We start from the raw sequence: 25,497 nt of genomic DNA, 5'->3' as shown, positions 1-25,497 counted from the left end.
TTCACACCAGATGCAGTTCCGTGCGCTTTTTTTCTGCACTAAAAATGCATGCACAGTGTTTTCCATGTATTCCAATGGCTTTAGTTCACACCATGCAGTCAGTTTCCTGTGCAGAAACTGAATGGAAACGGACTGGAACTGACTGCACTGGTGTGAACTAGAGCCATTGGAATACATGGAAAAACACTGTGTACGGCCGGTTCACACCACAAAAATGCACTCTGGATACATTCCAGATCAGTTTTTGCTTACAGTTTACACCGCACGCAGCTCCAGCGCAGTTGCATTTTTAATACAATTTGCTATGTTCCAGTACAGTTCTGTGCAGAAAGAATGCAGCATGCTCTACTTTTTTTTCTGCAGCGGAAACCGACTGGAACTGACTGCACTAGTGTGAACTAGAGCCATTGGAATACATGGAAAACACTGTGCATGCATTTTTAGTGCAGAAAAAAAGCACACGGAACTCCATCTGGTGTGAACTAGCACTTAAGCCTGGGTTCACACATGTGCGGTGCGAAATGAAGCTCAGGTTTCACTGGGAAGATAAAAATCAGTTGTTCAGAGATTCCTCTGCATTCTAGCTCCGGATCAGTGAGCAGGGAGAGGGGGGGAGAGGGGGAGGTGTAGTGAGGAGAAGGAGAAAATCCATGTTCAGAACGCAATGCATCTGCGAATCAAATGCGTTCCCATAGAAGATAATGGGCTTGTAATTCGCACCGCAATGCCCAGAAAACGCACACGTTTTTTGTGCAATGCGCAATGCAAATGCAATGCACATATGTGAACCAGATGCATTCATATGAATGTATTTTAAAATGTCCTGCAAATTGGATGCTGTGTAAGCCGCATATAATTCCCACAGGTGTGAACGGGGGCTAACTTTTTTTCACAGACTAATAGAAAAAATGTGTCTGCGCTAGATAAAAATTATCGTTTCAATAATAAATCCAAAAATCAATAAATACGTAAAAAAAAAAAAAAAAAAATGTTATAGCTAACCAATAAATCAAAAAATAACCATAAGTACATAAATTTGTAAAGTGCCCAGTGCCATATCAAACATGCAGTAAAAGTGCTCAATCAGAAAATAGAATATCAAAAAATTCGATATAAGTGCTCAATCGAAAATTGAATACAATATAAAAGGGAATATCTATTGTGAATCTAATAAAGTCCAAAACAATGTGCATCCAAAAATGTAAAAGTGCCCAAAAATATTGTCCATATTCAGTGAAATCCACACATCTTTCCTTCTGAAGGTGTATCACCATAAAACGTGCTAAAGTGTCTTCCAGTGTTCCCCACAAGCATGTATGCTCACCTTCTTGCGTGTGACACAGTGGTTACACTCTGTCAAACCAAGCTTTGGAGACACTCCTGCGCTCTAATGGAAACCGCTGTGTAGATGAAGGCACGTGATCCCGGTGCCGAACACGCGTAGGGGAGGGGCCTGGACGGAGCTGTCAGCAGAGAGAGAGAGAGAGAGGGAGAGTTCGTATGACACACCGCACCGCACGCCATACCACGAGATCGGCCGTTTTTAATCTGTTTAGGATGGTGCACTGACGCACCCTCAGTATGTGAGTACCCCCACAAGGGGAGTTAGTCTTTTCTCAATAAAACGTTTTATTACATCATGCAATGTTGCACTATGGAGTCTCTTTTCTTTTTGCATATATAACCTTGATTGAGAGCATTGGAGATCTACACAGCGGTTTCCATTAGAGCGCAGGAGTGTCTCCAAAGCTTGGTTTGACAGAGTGTAACCACTGTGTCACACGCAAGAAGGTGAGCATACATGCTTGTGGGGAACACTGGAAGACACTTTAGCACGTTTTATGGTGATACACCTTCAGAAGGAAAGATGTGTGGATTTCACTGAATATGGACAATATTTTTGGGCACTTTTACATTTTTGGATGCACATTGTTTTGGACTTTATTAGATTCACAATAGATATTCCCTTTTATATTGTATTCAATTTTCGATTGAGCACTTATATCGAATTTTTTGATATTCTATTTTCTGATTGAGCACTTTTACTGCATGTTTGATATGGCACTGGGCACTTTACAAATTTATGTACTTATGGTTATTTTTTGATTTATTGGTTAGCTATAACATTTTTTTTTTTTTTTTTTACGTATTTATTGATTTTTGGATTTATTATTGAAACGATAATTTTTATCTAGCGCAGACACATTTTTTCTATTTGTCACTTACACGATTATGAAACGTGATTGAGTGTTTGCAGCTGATTGGTTACACAGGATTGGTTATACACGATTTTGATTTTGATTTGATTTTTTGGGCATTTATCCGTAAGTGGCTCGCAAGGTTCATCTATTATTACTTTTTTTCACAGACTGTCAGGTGATTACATCCTGCAAATATAACTTTTAATCCTTATTCTATCACTACCTCTTTGCTCTAACATTGTGATTTGTTAAATCAGAATCAGGTTTTTCAACGACTCAGGAATATGTCCAACCTGCCACCTCTACCACAGGTATGTACTGTAAAGCCTTTGTCAAAGTGTAACCAGCTAATAATCATCAATATTATACTCTAATATTACGTATAAAAACAGAACCTCTTACCTATGTTTTTAAAAAGATTTACAAACTAAAAGTAAATGTCAGATTGCCTCCCGGGTGTATGATTCCATACCTTAAAGCTGAACCTTGAGCACAAATATGTTCCTTTAAATATATCCCATAATAGTCACAAAGTATATAAATCCATTTTGTGTGCACCAAATGCCTTTGCAAACCCAGATATTGTAAATGTATCAGTGACACCTTCACTGTGCTCTTCATAGCCTGTGTAGAGAGGGGCCTAGCAGGCTCTACCCACTACTGTAACAAAACACTGGCCACCGCCCACACCCATAACTGGCCATCACAGTAAGGAGCACATGGAGGGCATATACATGTAAGACAAAGACAATTCCATAGCTCAACTCACCAACCAGTCTGCTGACCAACCAAATTAGCCTGTCTAACCGTATGTTAAAAGCAGGGGTTTAGTTAGCACACATTTGCAAACGCATGTGAAAGCTGCAAGGCCTTGCAGCTTTCACATGCGTTTGCAAATGTGTGCTAACTAAACCCCTGCTTTTAACATACGGTTAGACAGGCTAATTTGGTTGGTCAGCAGACTGGTTGGTGAGTTGAGCTATGGAATTGTCTTTGTCTACCCACTACTGGCTGCCTGCAGAAAATGACAGGAAGGGGCGGAGACCAGACTAGTCACCCCGCACAAGGAGAGAGAGCAGCAGTGACTGGTCTTTATTACAGGAAGCTCCTGTTTAGAGGTAAAGTTTCACACTGGATTACTGCACAGATCTGAGAATAAAATACATAAGTAAACACAAAGCACACCACGATTCAAGTAAGAATACACATGCCTCTTGCATTTACACTATAGTTACTCCTCCTGGATAGTGTCTAAAAGTTGCTGATTTGATTTAGTTGATTTTTCAGTAACAGCCATTGGCTCCCGCTGCTGTCAATGAAATCCAATGACGTTGCGCCGGGGGTGGGGCCGAGTCCTGCATTCTGTGTGAATGAACACAGATGTAGGACTCGGGAGCGCTCCCACATGGGTGTCCACCAAGGAGAGCGCTTCTCCAATGCGGGGAGGAGCCACCAGCACCAGCGGGGGACCCCAGAAGAAGCGGATTGGGGCCATTCTGTGCAAAACGAACTGCATGGTGGAGGTATGACATGTTTGTTATTTTAAAAAAATTTAAAAAATAAACAAGGGTTTACAACCCCTAACTTCTTAAGCCCCGGACCATTTGACTGGCAAAAGACCAGAGCACTTTTTGCGATTTGGCACTGCGACGCTTAAACTGACAATTGCGCGGTCGTGCGACGTGGCTCCCAAACAAAATTGACGCCTTTTTTCCCCACAAATAGAGCTTTCTTTTGGTGGTATTTGATCACCTCTGCGGTTTTTATTTTTTGCTCTATAAACAAAAAAAGAGCGTCAATTTTGAAATAAAACGCAATATATCCCCAATAAATATAGAGAAAAACATTTTTTTTCCTCAGTTTAGGCCAATACGTATTTTTCTACATATTTTTGGTAAAAAAATCGCAATAAGCGTTTATTGATTGGTTTGCGCAAAATTTATAGCGTCTACATAATAGGGAATAGTTTTATGGCATTTTTATTAATATTTTAATTTTTACTAGTAATGGCGGCGATCAGCGATTTTTATCATGACTGAGACATTATGGACAGATCGGACACTTTTGGCACCATTTTAGGACCATTCACATTTATACAGTGATCAGTGCCATTAAAAATGCATTGATTACTGTGTAAATGTGACTGGCAGTGAAGGGGTTAACCACTAGGGGGTGCTGTAGGGGTTAAGTGTGTCCTAGGGAGTGATTCTAACTGTGGGGGGGAGGGGCTATGTGTGACACGACACTGATCACCGCTCCCGATTACAGGGAGCGATGATCAGTGACAGTGTCATTAGGCCGAACGGGGAAATACTTGTTCACATCAGTATTTCCCCATTCTTCCTCTCTGTGAGACGATCGTGGGTATCCAAGCGGACATCGAGTCCGTGGGACCCGCGATCACATTCACGGAGCACGTGGCGGGCGCGTGTGCCCGCAAGCCGCTTAAGGGGCAACGTACAGGTACATTAATATGCCTGTACGTGCCCTTCTGCCGACATATATCGGTTAAAGGAGAATTAAACAAAACAAATATTAGTTAAACCCCAAGACTGCTTTTTTTTTTTTACCACTACTATTCCTTTATACTGGCTTTTGAAATTTAAAAATGCAGCAATTTAGAAACTGAATGAAAGGTTTAGCACTGGGAAACACTTTCTGAAAGATAAATAGTGCATTTTATATACAACTATATAGATCAGACCAAAATGAGGAGGAAAGAGGAACAGAGGGACTTTGTTCCAAATCAGAGATAGTCTCTCGAAATCAGGGACAGTTGGGAGCTATGCTTCAGTGCCTATAATGAATCTAACAATACCCATTATTTTGGTACAATTGAGACCAGCCATGTGCACATCCTAAATAAGTAACAGGCCAATGTGTAAAAAATCATAGAGTAGTGGTAGGACTGAATCATTCATTTATGTTAGATTTTAAGCTAAATTTGTGATGCTAAACTGTATTAAAATTTTTTTTGTGCTGAAGTGAAATTAGGATAACTTATTTTTTTTAATTGTTGCAGCACCTAGTATAAACAATACATCCATTGGCAATACACCACAGACATCATCAAAAGCAACAAATGGTAAGAGTGGATACCGTGATTCTCTGATTAATTTATTCTGTTAATATTTTACAGTTACAGTGCACTAGTATGTCTGTTTCAGTATGGTAATATTGGGGGGGATTTACTAAAACTGGTGCACACATATTCTGGTGCAATTGGACATAGTAACCAATCAACGTCTAACTTCAGCTTATTCAATTAACCTCTTTAGGACCGCTCAGCAGTGATCACAGATTGGGGTAAAGAGCCAATCACAGAGGCTCTTTACCATGTGTCCAATCACAGCTGATCATAGTGTAAACAGGATTTATCGGTTATCGGCAATCCTTTCCTCACGCTGACATGAGGAGAGGAGAGCCGGTAACCATCTAGTGCGAAAAGGGACATCTGCACTGATCATCAGGGCCCAGCAGTGCCCATCAGTTCTGTCACTCAGTGCCCACCAATGTTGCCAGTCAGTGCACATCAGTGGCTATCAGTGCTGCCTATCAGTGCCCATCAGTGCCATCTATCAGTGCCCATCAGTGCCGTCTATCAGTGCCCATCAGTGCCGTCTATCAGTGCGGCCTCATCAGTGCCGCCTCATTAGTGCAGAACAGAAAACTAAGAATTTTTTTTTTTAATTGTTGGTCTTTTTTTCGTTTATTTAGTAAAAAAAAAAAAAAAAAAAAACTCAGTGGTGGTTAAATACCTCCAAAAGAAAGATCTATCTGTCTAAAAAAATATGATAAAAAATGTGTTTGGGTACAGTGTTGCATGACCGCGCAATTGTCATTTAAGGTGTGACAGTACTGAAAATTGGCTTTGGGCAGGAAAGGGGGTGAAAGTGTCCGGTAGGTAAGTGGTTAAGTTTTGACAATAAAGCCTAAAAGCTAATTGGTTACTATCAGACTCTGTGCACATCAGTTTTAGTAAATACCCCCCATTGCATTACAATGATCAGATTTGCTCCAAGGGTTCTCATTTTTCTCAATATTTCAATTAGTATCTTAAGGCATGCTGTAGTTTTATGTTACTGTCATAACAAGAGTGCAGTACAAATTCAATACCTAAATTTGAGCTAGAAATACATGAAGAAATATTTAAACAATAGTCATTACCATACCTCCCAACTTTTTGAGATGGGAATGAGGGACACCTATCAGCAAAAGTATGCAGGTATAGGACACACCCCTTGCCATGCCCCCTTAAAGGAGAATTGTACAAAAAAACAAGATTGGTTAAACCCACAAGAGCTTTTTTTACCACTACTATTACTTTAAAACAAATATTACAATGTAGTGATGTGTAAACATTTTTCTTTTTTTTTTTTTAGGTCTTACATTTACATCTAGTGATGTAAACTCCAGAACTCCTAACGATTCTCCTGTCACAACAGACTTTAAAAACACAACTAGCGGTAAGCAGACTTTTGCTTTTTTTACCACTACTATTCCTTTATATTGGCTTTTAGAATTTACAAATGCAGCAATTTACAAATCAGATGACAGGTTTAGCACCGACAAACACTTTTGATAGATAGAAAGTGCATTTTATATACATCTATATAGATCAGACCAAAATGAGGGACAAATGAGGATGAATGAGGGACAGAGGGACATTGCTCCAAATCAGGGACAGTCCCTCGAAATCAGGGACAGTTGGGAGCTATGCATTACTCATGTTTCACTCTAATGCCCCGTACACACGGTCAGGCGCCTGAAAAAAATCTCAGCTGCAAACCCAGTGTGAAAACCCGAGTGCTTTCACACTGGGGCGCTGTGCTGGCTGGACGTCAAAAAAAGTCCTGCCAGCAGCTTCTTTGCAGCAGTGAAGGAGCGGTGAATACACTGCTCCTCCACTGCTCCTCCACCGCTCCTGCCCATTGAAAACAATGGGGCAGCGCTGCTATACCGCTGGCAAAGCGCTGCTGCAGTGGCGTTTTGTGAGCGGATTTAGTGAGTGTGAAAGGACTGTTTGACCCCTTTCACACTGAGGCGTTTTTCAGGCGCTTTAGCGCTAAAAATAGCACCTGTAAAGCGCCTGAAAAAAGCCTCAGCTGCAAACCCAGTGTGAAAGCCCGAGTGCTTTCACACTGGGGCACTGCGCTGGCAGGGTGTCAGAAAAAGTCCTGCCAGCAGCTTCTTTGCAGCAGTGAGGGAGTGGTGAATACACCGCTCCTCCACCGCTCCTCCACCGCTCCTCCACCGCTCCTCCACCGCTCCTGCCCATTGAAATCAATAGGGCAGCGTTGCCATACTGCCGGCAAAGCACCGCTGCAGCGGCGGTTTGCAAGCGGATTTAACCCTTTTTTCGCCTGCTAGTGGGGGTCAAAAGCGCCCCACTAGCGGCCGAATAGCGCCGCTATAACGACGGTAAAGCGGCGCTACAAATAGCGCCGCTTTACCGCCGACGCCCGGGCGCTGTGAGTGTGAAAGCACTCTTAAGAAGATTTAGACATTCCAACACCAATTTTCAAGGTTTTAGCCTCCCTGATCTACTAAATAGAAGCTGGCAGTTCTGACTTCAGTTTCTTCGACCATGGTTCTGTCATGACAAAGTTCAAAGGAAATATACAGTACGCATTGTGAAATATCGGAAAATGAAATGCTAGTGATAGAACAAATATTAGTATGTAGTGATGTTTAAACATTTTCCTTTTTCTTTTTTTTTTTTTTTCTTCTTTTTTTTAAGGTCTTACAATTACATCAAGTGATGTAAACTCCAGAACTCCTAACGGTACTCCTGTCACAACTAGCAGTAAGCAGACTTTTGCGTTTGCTTTTTTTACCACTACCATTCCTTTATATTGGCTTCTAGAATTTACAAATGCAGCAATTTACAAATCAGATGACAGGTTTAGCACCGACAAACACTTTTTGATAGATAAAAAGTGCATTTTATATACATCTATATAGATCAGACCAAAATGAGGGACAAATGAGGATGAATGAGGGACAGAGGGACATTGCTCCAAATCAGGGACAGTCCCTCGAAATCAGGGACAGTTGGGAGCTATGCATTACTCATGTTTCACTCTAATGCCCCGTACACACGGTCGGATTTTCCGATGGAAAATGTCCGATCGGAGCGTGTTGTCGGATATTCCGACCGTGTGTGGGCTCCATCGGACATTTTCCATCGGATTTTCCGACACACAAAGTTGGAGAGCAGGAGATAAAATTTTCCGACAACAAAATCCGTTGTCGGAAATTCCGATTGTGTGTACACAAATCCGACGGACAAAGTGCCAGGCATGCTCAGAATAAATAAAGAGATGAAAGCTATTGGCCACTGCCCCGTTTATAGTCCCGATGTACGTGTTTTACGTCACCGCGTTCAGAACGATCGGATTTTCCGACAACTTTGTGTGACCGTGTGTATGCAAGACAAGTTTGAGCCAACATCCATCGGAAAAAATCCTAGGATTTTGTTGCCGGAATGTCCGAACCAAGTCCGACCGTGTGTACGGGGCATTACAATAATAGAATAACCACTTCCATAGGTGGTTTCATGAAGATATTCTGTACTGCCATGGCCACGGGACTTCTCTGTACTATTAAACAGACAAGTATGATCTGAAATGTACATTTTTAAGGACTAGTTACCAGGAAATGCCTTGCTCTTGGTAAACCACAGAATGTACTAACAGCTCTCCTTGCCTGTGTGCATGGCAGTCTGAGTAATGAAGTCCACAGTCTTATCCATTCACATTGTACTGTGCTCCTTGGGGACTACATGTCCCATGATCCTCCTCCCTACAGCATCATCAAGTCTCCTTCTCACAGGGTCACAGCTGCCAGGAGGGAGGTGGTATGAGCGGGGAATTTCACACACAGGGCCCGCTCTGTCTCAGTGCAGCAGCAGGAGAGGAGGAGAGAGACTGAGAGCAGGCAGACATACGCAGGCCATTCTTCCAGCTGGCTACAATTAAATTAATACAGCTGGTGCCTTTTCAAACTACTTAGTGAGCCAGTGACCTAGAATTAGACCCCTTTCACACTGGAGGCGATTTTCAGGCACTACAACGCTAAAAATGGCGCCTGAAAAAAATCTCAGCTGCAAACCCAGTGTGAAAACCCGAGTGCTTTCACACTGGGGCGCTGTGCTGGCTGGACGTCACAAAAAGTCCTGCCAGCAGCTTCTTTGCAGCAGTGAAGGAGCGGTGAATACACTGCTCCTCCACTGCTCCTCCACCGCTCCTGCCCATTGAAAACAATGGGGCAGCGCTGCTATACTGCTGGCAAAGCGCTGCTGCAGTGGCGTTTTGCGAGCGGATTTAACCCTTTTTCGGCCGCTAGCAGGGGTTAAAACCGCCCCGCTAGCACCCGAATTGCGGCGCTAAAACAACGGTAAAGTGAAGCTAAAAATAGCACTGCTTTACCGCCGACGCCCGGACGCTGTGAGTGTGAAAGCACTCTTTGACCCCTTTCACACTGAGGCCTTTTTCAGGCGCTTTAGTACTAAAAATAGCACCTGTAAAGCGCCTGAAAAAAGCCTCAGCTGCAAACCCAGTGTGAAAGCACGAGTGCTTTCACACTGGGGCACTGCACTGGCAGGGCGTCACAAAAAGTCCTTCCAGCAGCTTCTTTGCAGCAGTGAAGGAGTGGTGAATACACCGCTCCTCCACTGCTCCTCCACCGCTCCTGCCCATTGAAATCAATGGGGCAGCGCCGCCATACCGCCGGCAAACCGCCACTGCAGCGGCGGTTTGCGGGCGGATTTAACCCTTTTTTCACCCGCTAGCGAGGGTCAAAAGCGCCCCGCTAGTGGCCGAATAGCAACGCTATAATGACGGTAAAGTGGCGCTAAAAATAGCGCCGCTTTACCGCCGACGCCCGGGCGCTGTGAGTGTGAAAGCACTCTTAAGAAGATTTAGAAATTCCAACACCAATTTTCAAGATTTTAGCCTCCCTGATCTAATAAATAGAAGCTGGCAGTTCTGACTTCAGTTTCTTCGACCATGGTTCTGTCATGACAAAGTTCAAAGGAAATATACAGTACGCATTGTGAAATATCTGAAAATTAAATGCTAGTGATAAAACAAATATTAGTATGTAGTGATGTTTAAACATTTTCCTTTTTTTTTTTTTTTAGGTCTTACATTTACATCTAGTGATGTAAACTCCAGAACTCCTAACGATTCTCTTGTCACAACAGACTTTAAAAACACAACTAGCGGTAAGCAGACTTTTGCTTTTGCTTTTTTTTACCATTACTATTCCTTTATATTGGCTTTTAGAATTTACAAATGCAGCAATTTACAAATCAGATGACAGGTTTAGCACCGACAAACACTTTTTGATAGATAAAAAGTGCATTTTATATACATCTATATAGATCAGACCAAAATGAGGGACAAATGAAGATGAATGAGGGACAGAGGGACATTGCTCCAAATCAGGGACAGTCCCTCGAAATCAGGGACAGTTGGGAGCTATGCATTACTCATGTTTCACTCTAATATTAAAAGAATAACCACTTCCATAGGTGGTTTCATGAAGATATTCTGTACTGCCATGGCCACGGGACTTCTCTGTACTATTAAATAGACAAGTATGATCTGAAATGTACATTTTTAAGGACTAGTTACCAGGAAATGCCTTGCTCTTGGTAAACCACAGAATGTACTAACAGCTCTCCTTGCCTGTGTGCATGGCAGTCTGAGTAATGAAGTCCACAGTCTTATTCATTCACATTGTACTGTGCTCCTTGGGGACTACATGTCCCATGATCCTCCTCCCTACAGCATCATCAAGTCTCCTTCTCACAGGGTCACAGCTGCCAGGAGGGAGGTGGTATGAGCGGGGGATTTCACACACAGGGCCCGCTCTGTCTCAGTGCAGCAGCAGGAGAGGAGGAGAGAGACTGAGAGCAGGCAGACATACACAGCCCATTCTTCCAGCTGGCTACAATTAAATGAATACAGCTGGTGCCTTTTCAAACAACTACTTAATGAGCCAGTGACCTAGAATTAGACCCCTTTCACACTGGAGGCGTTTTTCAGGCGCTACAGCGCCAAAAATAGCGCCTGCATAGCGCCTGGAAAAAATCTCAGCTGCAAACCCAGTGTGAAACCCCGAGTGCTTTCACACTGGGGCGCTGTGCTGGCTGGACGTCACAGAAAGTCCTGCCAGCAGCTTCTTTGCAGCGTTGTAGGAGCCGTGAATACACTGCTCCTCCACTGCTCCTCCACCGCTCCTCCACCGCTCCTCCACTGCTCCTGCCCATTGAAAACAATGGGGCAGTGCTGCTATACCGCCGGCAAAGCGGCGCTACAGCAGCGTTTTGCGGGCGGATTTAACCCTTTTTCGGCTGCTAGCGGGGGTTAAAACCGCCCCGCTAGCGGCCGAATTGCACCGCCAAATTGACGGTAAAGCGGCGCTAAAAATTAGGGCCTGTAAAGCACCTGAAAAAAGCCTCAGCTGCAAACTTAGTGTGAAAGTCCGAGTACTTTCACACTGGGGCACTGCGCTGGCAGGGCATCACAAAAAGTCCTGCCAGCAGCTTTTTTGCAGCGGTGAAGGAGCGGTGAATACACCGCTCCTTCACCGCTCCTCCGTCGCTCCTCCGCCACTCCTGCCCATTGAAAACAATGGGGCAGCGCTGCTATACCGGCAGCAAAGCGCCGCTACTGCGGCATTTTGAGGATGGATTTAACCCTTTTTTTGGCCGTTAGCGGGGGTTAAAACCGCCCCGCTAGCAGCCGAATAGCGCCGCTAAAACGACGGTAAAGCGGCGCTAAAAGTAGAGCCGCTTTACCGCCGACGCCCGGGCGCTGTGAGTGTGAAAGCACTCTTTGACCCCTTTCACACTGAGGAGTTTTTCAGGTGATTTAGCACTAAAAATAGCACCTGTAAAGCGCCTGAAAAAAATCTCAGCTGCAAACCCAGTGTGAAAGCCCGAGTGCTTTCACACTGGGGCACTGCATTGGCAGGATGTCACAAAAAGTCCTGCCAGCAGCTTCTTTGCAGCAGTGTAGGAGCGGTGAATACACTGCTCCTCCACTGCTCCTCCACCGCTCCTGCCTATTGAAATCAATGGGGCAGCGCTGCCATACCGCTGGCAAAGCAGCCCGCTAGCGGCCGAATAGCGCCTCTATAACGGTGGTAAAGCGGCACTGAAAATAGGGCCGCTTTACTGTCGACGCCGGGCGCTGTGAGTGTGAAAGCACTCTTAAGAAGATTTAGAAATTCCAACACCAATTCCAATTCAATCTTCTAAATAGAAGCTGGCAGTTCTGACTTCAGTTTCTTCGACCATGGTTCTGTCATGACAAAGTAAGCATTGTGAAATATCTGAAAATGAAATGCTAGTGATAAAACAAATATTAGTATGTAGTGATGTTTAAACATTTTCCTTTTTTTTTTTTTTTTTTTTAGGTCTTACATTTACATCTAGTGATATAAACTCCAGAACTCCTAACGATTCTCCTGTCACAACAGACTTTAAAAACACAACTAGCGGTAAGCAGACTTTATAGTGTCACATTACCCAGACTGTTCCACTTTACATATCAACTGTTTTATTATTAATGGGGTTGATTTACTAAAACTGGGGAGTGCAAAATCTGGTGCAGCTGTGCATCAGTTTCTAACTTCACCCACAGCTCCCAACAGTCCCTGATTTCGAGGGACTGTCCCTGATTTGGAGCAATGTCCCTCTGTCCCTCTTTCCTCCTCATTTGTCCCTCATTTGGGTCTGATCTATATAGATGTATATAAAATGCACTTTTTATCTATCAAAAAGTGTTTTCCAGCGCTAAACCTTTCATCTGAATTCTAAATTGCTGCATTTGTAAATTCCAAAGGACAATATAAAGAAATAGTCGTGGTAAAAAAAGCACTTTTGGGTTTAACCAATCTTGTTTTTTTTCTACAATTCTCCTTTAAGGGGGTGTGGCAAGGGGTGTGTTCTATGCCTGCATACTTATGCTGATAACATGTTGTCCCTCATTCCCATCTCAAAAAATTGGGAGGTATGACTTCACCTTGTTCAATTAAAGTATAACTAAAGGCAAAAAAACTTCTTTAAGTTTTGGATGGCGTGGAGAGAGATTAGAACACCTGTCAATTTCCATTGCTGTCTGTGCCCCTGTTAGGGAAAGTCACCCTCTCTATTTGTCCTATTTACCAATATCATTGAAATTGAAAGAAAAAGAAAATCCCAAATTTTGGGTTGTCGCCAGAAAAGTAATAGCGGAGAAATTTTCCAATAGAATTCCCCTAATTTGCAGGGATTTCTTCTCACTTCCTGTTTGACTATGGGACAGGAAGTGAAGAGAAATCTTGGCAATGGGACACAGATGGCGAAACATAATCTGACAGGGGTTATAACCCTCCCTTACTTTATTCAAAATGAAAGAAAAAAAAATGTGCCCATAGTTCTACTTTAAGCTTTGACAAAAAATACTGAGTACTGTCCGTGATACTTTTTTTATTTGCACTAACATACAATTTTTCAGGACAAGCTTTCGGGGTATGTCCCCTTCTTCAAGGTCCAAGCAGTACTGATTCACAAATTTTTAAGCAGATTTGCAGATTAACGGCTACAATCAAATCAAGTACAAAAAATACTGGAAGCTAATTTGATTTCTATGCAGTGCTGCATCAGATTTTGCAGATTTTTTGAAATATCTGAAAATGTAATACTATTGGTAAAACAAATACTAATAAATGTTTAAACGTTTTTCTTTTTTTGCTGTTTTTAGGTCGTACAGTAAGTGATGTAAGCCCCAGAACTGCTAACGATACTCCTGTCACAACAGACATTTACTTGCCTGGCGGTATGATTATGTCAGATTTTTGATGCTCAAAGCGGTACATTGTTTTGCATGGAAATTTGGCGTTTTATATTGTAGGCCTGTAATTCTTAGTAATAACACACTTAAATCTGTCCAAACAAGAGTCTAGTAGACATCTCGGGTATGATAAAGTTTGAAACACGAAACCATAAATTATAATATAATAAATAACTATAAATAATTATAACAAATAATAATATAATAATAATAATAATTATTATTCAATAATGTAATAAAATCAAAAACACTGAAATTTGCTCAGTTGCAGAATTGTCGCTGTCATTACTTTCAGTGTTTGATGACGAATTTCCCCACAAATCACTATCGCTCAATTCTGCAATTTCTAGCTGGTTTAAAACCGCTTTTGATGTAAAGGGACACTTTTTGGTTGCCATGGAAATCTCTAGTTTCCAGGCAGAAAGAACAGTATATATATAATATAAAACTGCATGCAGGACACTGGACAAACCACTAGGGACAAAAGGGATGTGAAATAATTTGATACAGTAATGTAATCTGTAAGACTACAGTGTACTGTATGTATTGTGTGTTTTTACCTTTTTGAATTTGGCGCCGTGCTTCGTCCCCGGGCACCGCAACGCTCGCAGGGAACGGAGCTCGGCACTGTGATAGATCCGGCGGAGGACACGTCCCGCACACACAGTGGGGAGACATCGCAGGATCCTGGGGACAAGGTAAGTAACTTTGCCTGGATCCTACGATGCGATCCGGGGTGTGGCTCGGGATTACCGCTTTTGGTGCTGAAAATCCACCCCGAGCCACACTCGGGATTACCACTAAGGACATAAAGACTTTACAGTATTACAGGGCTGATCCTAGGGTCACAGGCGCCTGGGTGCAGAAATATTTCTGGCGCCCCCACATGGGCGTGGTCATTTTAGTAACTCCTCCCCTTTACAAATATTTCTATGGCAGCGACTCAACCACAGAGATGCTCCACCACGAAGTCTTCATTACCCTGGGATCCTTACAGGTACAATAAACAAATTACAGGAAGAGAAGCAAGAGTACTTTATTGGGACCTGGAGGGGGGCCTCGCTGATGGAGACAGAGAGCGCTTCTGTTAGAGAGTCTGTTAGAAAAAGCCCCCAAAAATACTACAGACATCATACAGGAGATGATCAGAGACTGCAGACATAGTACAGGAGATGATCAGAGACTGCAGACATAGTACAGGAAATGGTCAGAGAATGCAGACATAGTACAGGAGATGATCAGAGACTGCAGACATAGTACAGGAGATGATCAGAGACTGCAGACATAGCACAGGAGATGGACAGAGACTGCAGACATAATACAGGAGATGATCAGAGACTGCAGACATAGTACAGGAGATGGTCAGAGACTGCAGACATAATACAGGAGATGATCAGAGACTGCAGACATAATACAGGAGATGATCAGAGACTGCAGACATAGTACAGGAGATGATCAGAGACTGCAGACATAATACAGGAGATGATCAGAGACTGCAGGCATAATAGAGGAGATGATCAGAGACTGCAGAAATAGTACAGGAGATGATCAGAGACTGCAGACATAGTACACTAGAAGATCAGAGACTGCAGACATAGTACAGGAGATGGTCAGAGACTGCAGACATGGTACAGGAGATGGTCAGAGACTGCAGACATAGTACAGGAGATGATCAGAGACTGCAGACATAGTACAGGAGATGATCAGAGACTGCAGACATGTTACAAGAGATGGTCAGAGACTGCAGACATAGTACAGGAGATGATCAGAGACTGCAGACGTAGTACAGGAGATGATCAGAGACTGCAGACATAGTACAGGAGATGATCAGAGACTGCAGACATAATACAGGGGATGATCAGAGACTGCAGACATAATACAGGAGATGATCAGAGACTGCAGACATAATACAGGAGATGGTCAGAGACTGCAGACATAATACAGGAGATGGTCAGAGACTGCAGACATAATACAGGAGATGGTCAGAGACTGCAGACATAGTACAGGAGATGATCAGAGACTGCAGACATAATACAGGAGATGATCAGAGACTGCAGACATAATAGAGGAGATGATCAGAGACTGCAGACATAGTGCAGGAGATGATCAGAGACTGCAGACATAGTACACTAGAAGATCAGAGACTGCAGACATAGTACAGGAGATGGTCAGAGACTGCAGACATGGTACAGGAGATGGTCAGAGACTGCAGACATGGTACAGGAGATGGTCAGAGACTGCAGACATGGTACAGGAGATGGTCAGAGACTGCAGACATGGTACAGGAGATGGTCAGAGACTGCAGACATAGTACAGGAGAGGGCCAGAGACTGCAGACATAGTACAGGAGATGGTCAGAGACTGCAGACATTATATAGGAGACGTTAGAGACTGCAGACATAGTACAGGAGATGGTGAGAGACTGCAGATATAGTACAGGAGATGGTCAGAGACCGCATACATAGTACAGGAGATGTTCAGAGACTGCAGACATAGTACAGGAGAGGGTCAGAGACTGCAGACATAGTACAGGAGATGGTCAGAGACTGCAGACATTATATAGGAGATGGTTAGAGACTGCAGACATAGTACAGGAGATGGTCAGAGACTGCAGACATAGTACAGGAGATGGTCAGAGACTGCAGACATTATATAGGAGACGGTTAGAGACTGCAGACATAGTACAGGAGATGGTCAGAGACTGCAGACATGATATAGGAGATGGTCCGAGACTACAGACATAGTACAGGAGATGATCTGAGACTGCAGACATAATACAGGAGATGGTCAGAGACTGCAGACATAGTACAGGAGATGATCAGAAACTGCAGACATAATAGAGGAGATGTTCAGAGACTGCAGACATAGTACAGGAGATGATCTGAGACTGCAGACATAGTACAGGAGATGGTCAGAGACTGCAGACATAATACAGGAGATGATCAGAGACTGCAGACATAGTACAGGAGATGATCAGAGACTGCAGACATAGTACAGGAGATGGTCAGAGACTGCAGACATAATACAGGAGATGATCAGAGACTGCAGACATAGTACGGGAGATGATCAGAGACTGCAGACATAATACCGGAGATGGTCAGAGACTGCAGACTAAGGATGAGCTCCGGCGTGTTCGCAAGCTGCACGCGCCAGGAAGTCGGCAATGCGCTGCGCTAATCACAAGCAGTGAGACATTTCTCGATCTCTGCAGCCGCACCTTAGGAAATGTCTCACTGTTTGTGATTAGCACTGTGCAGTGCCCAGTTCCTGGCGGGCTCGGCACGTGCAGCTTGCGAACACGCCGGAGCTCATCCTTACTGCAGACATAGTACAGGAGATGGTCCATTAGACCCCTTTCACACTGGAGGCGTTTTTCAGGTGCTTTAGTGTTAAAAATAGCACCTGGAAAAAGCCTTATCTGCAATCCCACTGTGAGAGCCCGAATGCTTTCACACTGGAGCAGAGCACTGGCAGGACGTCCAAAAAATTGCTGCAAGTAGCTTCTTTGAGGTGCTTTAGGAGCGGTGTATACACCACTCCTAAAGCGCCCTTGCTCATTGAAATCAATGGGCAGCGCCTGCAAAGCGCCTCAGCAGTTGCGCCTTTGAACCCTTTAGTGGGGGTTAAATGTACCTCTAAAGTGACGGTAAAACGCCACTAAAAGTAGCAGCGCATTACCACCGATGCCCCTGCACTGTCAGTGTGAAAGGGCTCTTAGTACATCTCATTAAACATCACATCTGTAAATGAACTACTGAGGTGCAGGAAGGGACAGGGTCTGTGTATCCTATGTAATCTATCATTCCATAAAACATCTCCTAGCAGGGGCAGCCCAGAGCACATCTAAAGGTGTGTAGGGGATGCCATTCCTACACACAGCACACTGACTCACCTCAGTTCTCTCTCCGTGCAGCCCGAGATAGAGATGGGAGGGGGAGGCATTCCAACTGGAGTTGGTAGAGACAGTGCGGGATCCCAGTGTGAGGAATTTATTCCAGCACATCAGCATCCACTGACTAGAACCCTCATGTCAGGAAGAGGAGCGCCCTTCCCCCGAGCACTGCCAGGCTGGACGGGCTGCCCTACGCTCACACTGGAGTTCTGGACGGACACTCACAAGGAGAGAAGGAGGGAGGGGAGAAGTCTGGCTGTTCGGCGCCCCCACCTCTGCAGGCGCCTGGGTGCAAAGCACCCTTCGCACCCTGGGTAGGATCGGCCCTGCAGTATTACATTACCCAGACTGTTCCACTTTACATATGAAGTGATTTATTAGTAATAGGGTTGATTTACTAAAACTGGAGAGTGCAAAATCTGGTGCAACTGTGCATGGCAGCCAATCAGTTTCTAACTTCACCTTGTTCAAATAAGCTTTGACAAATAAAAACATTGACGCAGATTGGTTTCTATGTAGAGCTGCACCCGATTTTGCACTCTCCAATTTTAGTAAATCAATCCCAATGTCTTTATTGAGTAAAGACGTTACTTATTGTTTGGTAGATTCCAACTTCTAACTCAGTATGCCAGTGAACTAGAAGTTGGCAGATCAGAAGTTTTGACTTCAGTTGCTTAAACCATAGTTCTGTCATGATAGTCTGCATTTAAAGGAAATATACTGTACAAATTGTAAAATATCTGAAAATTATATGCTAGTAGTAAAACAAATACTAGTAAATATTTCAATATTTTCCTTTTTGCTGTTTTCAGGTCTTATAATAATGTCTTTATTGAGTAAGGATGTTACTTGATGTTTGGTAGATTCCATCTACCAGCTCAGTATGCCAGTGAACTAGAAGTTGGCAGATCAGAAGTTTTGACTTCAGTTGCTTCAACCATGGTTCTATCATGACAGTCTGGGTTCAAAGGAAATATACTGTACAAATTGTGAAATATCTGAAATGTAATTCTAGTAGTAAAACAAATACTAATAAATGTTTAAATATTTTCCCTTTTCTGCTGATTTTAGGTCCTACAGTAAGTGATGTAAGCCCCGGAACTCCTGACGAAACATATGGCAGAACAGACTTTAAAAGCACAACTAGTGGTGGTAAGCAGACTTTATAGTATTACATTACCCAGACTGTTCCACTTTACATATCAACTGTTTTCTTATTAATGTCTTTTTTGAGTAAGGATGTTACTTGATGTTTGGTAGATCCCAGCTTCCAACTCAGTATGCTAGTGAACTAGATGTTGGCAGATCAGAAGTATTGACTTCAGTTGTTCCAGCCATGGTTCTATCATGACAGTCTGCGTTCGAAGGAAATATACACATACCGGACACTTAGATGCACCTTGCTAGTGCCGGGTTGGACCCCTTTGCCTTCAGAACTGCCCTAATTCTTTGTGGAATAGATCCAACAAGCTGTTGGAAACATTCCTCAGGGCCGTGGCCATGGTCCATATTGATATGAAAGCATCATGAAATTGCTGCAGATTTGACGGTTGCGCACCCATGATGTGAATCTCCCATTCCACCACATCTCAAAGGTGCTCTATTGGAATGAGATCTGGTGAATGTAGAGGCCTTTGGAGTACATTGGAGATCATGTGTGTGTGTATATATATATATCTATATATATATAGATATATGTAGGAAGGCCAGTATGGTGGCCTGAATTTATGGGAGGAGCCCGGGGGGTATTTAAGCAGCCCGCTCACCTGTGGTGCTTGTCGGTTTCCTGTGCGCGATACGTTACGTCACTAGGCCGACTATTCGAATACCAACGTCCGCAAGTTGTTGTCTCGCGAAGTTCCCGCATTGCTATTTTCGTGCTCGAGTGTCAGTGTTTACCAATTCGTATCGTTCGTACCACGCGTCTGGCTTGGCTGTCGCAGGTAGGGTCCCGTCGGACTTTTGTTTTTTACGCATTGTTAGATATCATGTCACTAAACCGTGATATCAAACTTACGAAGCTCCCGCAACTTTTACGTACGTTACCGCAATGTATATCACTCGCACTATCGTTATGTAACCATTTCGTGTTATTTAAGGAAACCACCGCGACGCGTGCGTCGCTTCATTTCAGGCATGTCTAAACTGCTAAAAACATGAGTCAGCAGACAGCCATAGCGATTCGCAGTTCACAATCTTATCGAACCACGTCAGTTTGATACCAATCATTTCTCATTTCTGAACATTTCTAGATACATTTCTATCATTTCAAACCATTTCAAAATCATTTCTCATTTCAGTCACATACCGCGCTCCGATTCGAATCCAGTCGCACCTAAAAGATGCACCGATTCGCTCCGGTGTGCCCCAGTAGTTACGGCCTCATTTCAGTACATGCTCCAGAGTCACGTCATAAGCAGTCGATAAAAAAAAAAAAAAAAATATATATATATATATATATATATATATATATCGACTCACCGATTCGTACCTCTGTCATGGTTATCATTTCATTGCCACGTAGCACACTCCGATACGAATTTAGTCGCATGGAAATGCACCGATTCGTCTCGGCGTGCCCCAGGTATTTGCCACATTTCAGTACATGCTCCAGAGTCCGATTCGTAGTCAGTCGCTACAGCAGCATGACCGATTCGCGCCTCTGTCATGGCAAAACAATATGTTACACCTGCACTTACCGCGCTCCGCTTCGAATCCAGTCGCATCCTCCATGCACCGATTCGTTACGGCGTGCCCCAGGGCTCGGCCTCATTTCAGAAACATGCTCCAGAGTCCGGATCACAGCTAGTCGCAGATATCGGGCGACTGATCCGCATCTCTGTCATGGGAATTGCTACCATTTCACTCCCACAGCGCATCACCGTTTCGAAAACAGTCGCATCCGACATGCACCGATTCGTCACGGAATGCTGCAGTTGATTCGGCCGTATCCATACCTATACCAGAACTCGGTTAGTTGCTAGTCGCAAAATGCGGCACAACCAATGCGAGCCTCGGTTAAGGTAAATACATTTCTCTCATTTCGTTCACACTGCGCTCCGATTCGAATCCAGATGCATCAATCATGCACCGATTCGTCCCGGTGTGCACCACTGTTTTTCAATTGCCTCATTTCAGTACATGCTCCAGAGCCCGGTTTTCGGTCGGCTCAATCACGACACGACCGAGCCGGACCTCTGTCATGGAGTTCACTCATTTCATTATCAAGGCAAACATTTCAAAATCATTTCATTGTCACAAGATTGCAAGTACCATACAAGTCATTGCTTCAAGGAAGTCAGCAAACCCTTCACGAATTATCACCAAAAAAAAAAAAATGGCAAGAAATAAGTTGGGTAAGTACGACTTAGAGAATCAAAGGAAAAACTTGAAATTCATGTCACCCCCAATAGGTTACAGTCAACCAAAAAATACGAGCTCAAAGACAGGATATTCTCATCAGATCAATCATGTCACAGGCCGGCAGCAAAGACTTCACGGCCCCTCTGTCACCTTCCCCGGTCTCAGAGAGCGGCAGCGTGCAGTCCCTCAGGGGATGGACTATCCCCAAACTGACGGCGGAGCTAAGACGCAGAGGTGTGCCCTTCCCCGCCGCAGCGAGGAAAGGCGAACTGTTCAAGCTCCTTTTTCCCCCACCAGCAGCAGGACCCAGTACCCAACAGGCATCCCTTCAGTCAATATCTTCGGCCATCGCACAACTTCACACGATGGTGTCGTCCCTGTCTACCTCGGTCTCAGACATATAAACCAGGGTGGCACTCCTGGAGGCTCGACCGACCGCGGCTATCGGTGGTCCTTAAAACCAAAGACCCCAGACTGAACCGCAAGTTATCTGTCCCAGAATTCACCTTGCCCTTCGGCATGCTGAGAGACGTCCCATGCTCCGCCGCCCCCAGCAGAAGGGAAGAGCTGGATTGTACCTCCATACGGTAGTAGACTTGGGCTACAAGTATGGAGGATTTCCTTTTACGATTACCACCGTTCCTTTTCCGCAAAGGCTGCAGCCAGACTCACACAGTTCCAAACAACAACAAATTGGAGTCTCATGGACACAGAGCTCTTCTGCCGCCATTTTGCCGGCTTACGCTCACCCCTAGGTGCGATTTGCCAGACCTCCATCCACACTGCCACCTGGTGCGCCAATGCGACTATCAAACGTCCTTTCGAAATTTCCCTCTACCTCCGGTGCACTTCAGGGTCAGTCGGCCCCTGAACAAATGCCTCAGGTGGACAAATTTGGACGCCCACTCCGAACCGTGGGAGGGGCAGCCATCTGCAATAATTACAATTGCGGGTCCTGCAACATCAGTCAGTGTCGCCTACTCCACATCTGCACCTTATGCCAAAGAGCGCACCCAAGGAACTTGTGCAAAGTCAAACAACAGAAGAGGGCATGACTAAGCCGGATCAACGTCTTATGGCTAAGACTCTACCTCACCTCACATCCCACCCCCTCTCTGGCCACCTACCTTATTCAGGGCTTCACAGTAGGCTTTCACACAGGCCTCATTTCACTACCCCACAGTACGTACGAATGTGGGAATCTTCGTTCAGCAGCCATCGACGAACAAACCATAGATCGGCTCTTACAAACAGAACTAGACCGAGAGTACGTTATAGGCCTTTCACTCAGCCCCCTTTCAGCACTTGGAGAGTCAGCCCTATTGGGGCTTGTCAAGGGCAAATTCACAAATACATTACGTTTGGTGTACGACCTGTCTGCGCCGCATTCTTCCCACATCCCCAGTCTCAATTCCCTGATTCCCTCCGAAGAATTCTCCCTAAAATATTCCTCCGTAGACATGCCGATACAAGCAGTCATCAAAACAGGTACAGGTGCCTGGCTTTCCAAAGCCGACATCTCGGATGCCTTTAAGCTCCTGCCTATCCACCCATCCCTTTGGTGCTGGCATGGCATCAAATGGAAGGAGGCATATTATTTGGCCACAAAACTGATGTTCGGTTCGAAGAGTAGCCTTGGCTCTTCGACACATTCGCTCAGTCTCTTGCTTGGATACGGTTACACAAGGCTCAGTGACAAAAAGTCATCCATTACCTGGACGACTTCCTACTAATAGAACCTCCCAGCAAGCCCCCAGGAGACCTCAACAAACTCAGAGCGATATTCGGAAAACTCAATCTTCCCATCGCCGAGCACAAAGTAGAAGGCCCAGCACATAACATCACCTTTCTCGGGGTCAACTTAGACACCTGCGCTATGCAAGCCAGTCTCCCCCTCGACAAACTAACCCGCATTAAGGCGGTCCTTCACAAATTCACCCACACCAAGGGGCGTACCAAGAAGTAGTTGCAATCTCTCCTGGGAATGCTGAATTCGCCATGCGAATTATTCCACAAGGCCGCACCTTCGTGTCACGCCTGCTGAGATTCCTGCCAGAAACACAAGACCCCGATCAGATCTTAAATCTAGACTCCGCAGCAATAGCGGACCTATCTATGAGGGACGAATTCCTGTCCTCCCGGAATGGTATATCCCTAATTATACCCATGGTTTCAGCCCTGTCACCCCAGGGGTGACAGATGCTGCAGCCACCACAGGTTTCACGGCAATTTTTGTCCATCATTGGTTTTCAGGACCCTGGCCTCAACAGATACTGTTGATACCCGGCTTTATTCAAACATCTTCCCTCTTCGAACTCTATCCCATAGTGGCAGCTGCACAACTCTGGGGTCACCATTGGACAGGGCAAACAGTAATCTTCACCACCGACAATCATGCCACGGCAGACATCATCAACAAAGGCAGGTCCAATTCCCTAGCAGTCATGTCCTTCCTGCGCAGATTGGTACAACTGTCCTTACAGCATCAGTTTAACATACACTGTACATTATTCCAGGCAGATACAATTTAGCTGCTGACGCACTGTCACGTTTTAACTACACCTCCTTTTTCAAACAGGTTCCCGGAGCCGATCCAGTGTCGGCCCCTATCCCTGCCTGGTCACAACTGACCCTGGACTAGTTCAACATTACAAGGAGCAACGCAGCTCATCAATCCCTCACTCTCTCATAACACACTCAAAGCCTACCAGACAGCTTGGAAGGCGTTCAATAAATTTCTCACATCCTGCCGTAAAGGACCAATAGATGTCAAACAGGTACTGGCCTTCATTTCATACTGCCACACTCAGCTGGCTTATCTTACAATACCATTCGGCTATACCTAGCCGGCATACGACATTTTGTGACCCTGGAAGACCCCACAAAATCTTCACTGTTCTCATCACACGCTAAACGAGCCATCCTAAGGGGCATCCAGAAACAACAACCAGTGATCAGTACTAAGCGCTTACCCATTACGGGGCCCATCTTCAGGGATATGTCGACTATTCTGGCTACTTCGTCATTCGGTCTGCTGCCCAGCACGGCCTACAAGCAGCCATATAGTTGGCTTACTAAGGGTTCTTGCGACCTGGCGAATTCACCTATAACCACCCCACAGACCAAGTTTTATGCAGACGGCACTTGCTTCGCCACCAAGACCATTTCATCCTTCACCTCAAGGTTTCTAAAACCCAGCAAACAGGCTCTGGAGTGGACATTCACCTCTACAGAACCAATAACAGCTGGTGTCCAGTCACCGTACTTAAACGTCTCCTCTCACTCCTGCCTGAACAATCGGACACCAGTCCTCTTCTACCATTCCCAGTTAAACCCTTAAACGCATGTCAGTTTGTAAAACACATAAGGATACTTCTCCGCAATCTTCACCTTAACCCCAGTCAGTACTCCGGACACTCCTTCCGCATCGGAGCAGCCTCCGCAGCAACCCACCAGGGGGTTCCAGACCACATCATCAAAAAACTAGGCAGATGGAAATCAGCCTGCTTCGCCCGGTATATACCCAATCCTCAAGTAGAGATGGCACAGGCATTCTCCAAATTGGCTCAATGAATACCTGAAAACCAATAATATATCATACCCCTACCTGAATGTTTTTGCCCCCTTATTTTGGCATACCGGCCATTAGACCAAGGCACACTTTCAGGTCCATTTCATATGGTAAGTCCACACTTCCAGGTCTATTTCCGATGGTAAGTCTTATCTTTACTATAAGTGTTATCTATGTCCATATTGGACATAGGGCTCCGACCATAAGTAGGAAGGCCAGTATGGTGGCCTGAATTTATGGGAGGAGCCCGGGGGTATTTAAGCAGCCCGCTCACCTGTGGTGCTTGTCGGTTTCCTGTGCGCGATACCCACCCTCCCATCCCCATTTCACAGCATTTCTCAACTATTCATTTCATTCATTTCTCTTTCAGAATAATCATTTCTTAAACCAGGGTATGCCCCCTTATTTTGGCATACCGGCCATTAGACCAAGGCACACTTTCAGGTCCATTTCATATGGTAAGTCCACACTTCCAGGTCTATTTCCGATGGTAAGTCTTATCTTTACTATAAGTGTTATCTATGTCCATATCGGACATAGGGCTCCGACCATAAATAGATATATATATAGATATATCTATATATATATAGATATATCTATATATATCTATATATATCTATAGAT

The 25,497-nt window shown here is 44.5% G+C and overlaps 1 protein-coding gene across 8 annotated transcripts in view; it reads left to right on the top strand.

The window, feature by feature from the left end:
• ADGRG2 (adhesion G protein-coupled receptor G2) overlaps positions 1–25,497 on the top strand; it is a 236,904-nt gene that overhangs the window by 147,248 nt on the left and 64,159 nt on the right. For 3 of the 8 annotated variants that reach the window (XM_073616458.1, XM_073616459.1, XM_073616457.1), the window contains 8 exons: positions 2,459–2,512; positions 5,224–5,286; positions 6,584–6,667; positions 7,942–8,007; positions 10,345–10,428; positions 12,630–12,713; positions 13,958–14,032; positions 19,011–19,091. In XM_073616458.1, the coding sequence (XP_073472559.1) occupies positions 2,459–2,512; positions 5,224–5,286; positions 6,584–6,667; positions 7,942–8,007; positions 10,345–10,428; positions 12,630–12,713; positions 13,958–14,032; positions 19,011–19,091 (591 nt within the window). The remainder of the gene's footprint in view (positions 1–2,458; positions 2,513–5,223; positions 5,287–6,583; positions 6,668–7,941; positions 8,008–10,344; positions 10,429–12,629; positions 12,714–13,957; positions 14,033–19,010; positions 19,092–25,497) is intronic. The other 5 variants (XM_073616460.1, XM_073616462.1, XM_073616463.1 and 2 more) reach the window with 5 other exon arrangements.

The sequence above is a fragment of the Aquarana catesbeiana genome, linkage group LG02, assembly GCF_042186555.1.
Source record: "Aquarana catesbeiana isolate 2022-GZ linkage group LG02, ASM4218655v1, whole genome shotgun sequence".
NCBI lineage: Eukaryota > Metazoa > Chordata > Amphibia > Anura > Ranidae > Aquarana > Aquarana catesbeiana.
This window is presented reverse-complemented; position numbering and strand designations above follow the sequence as displayed.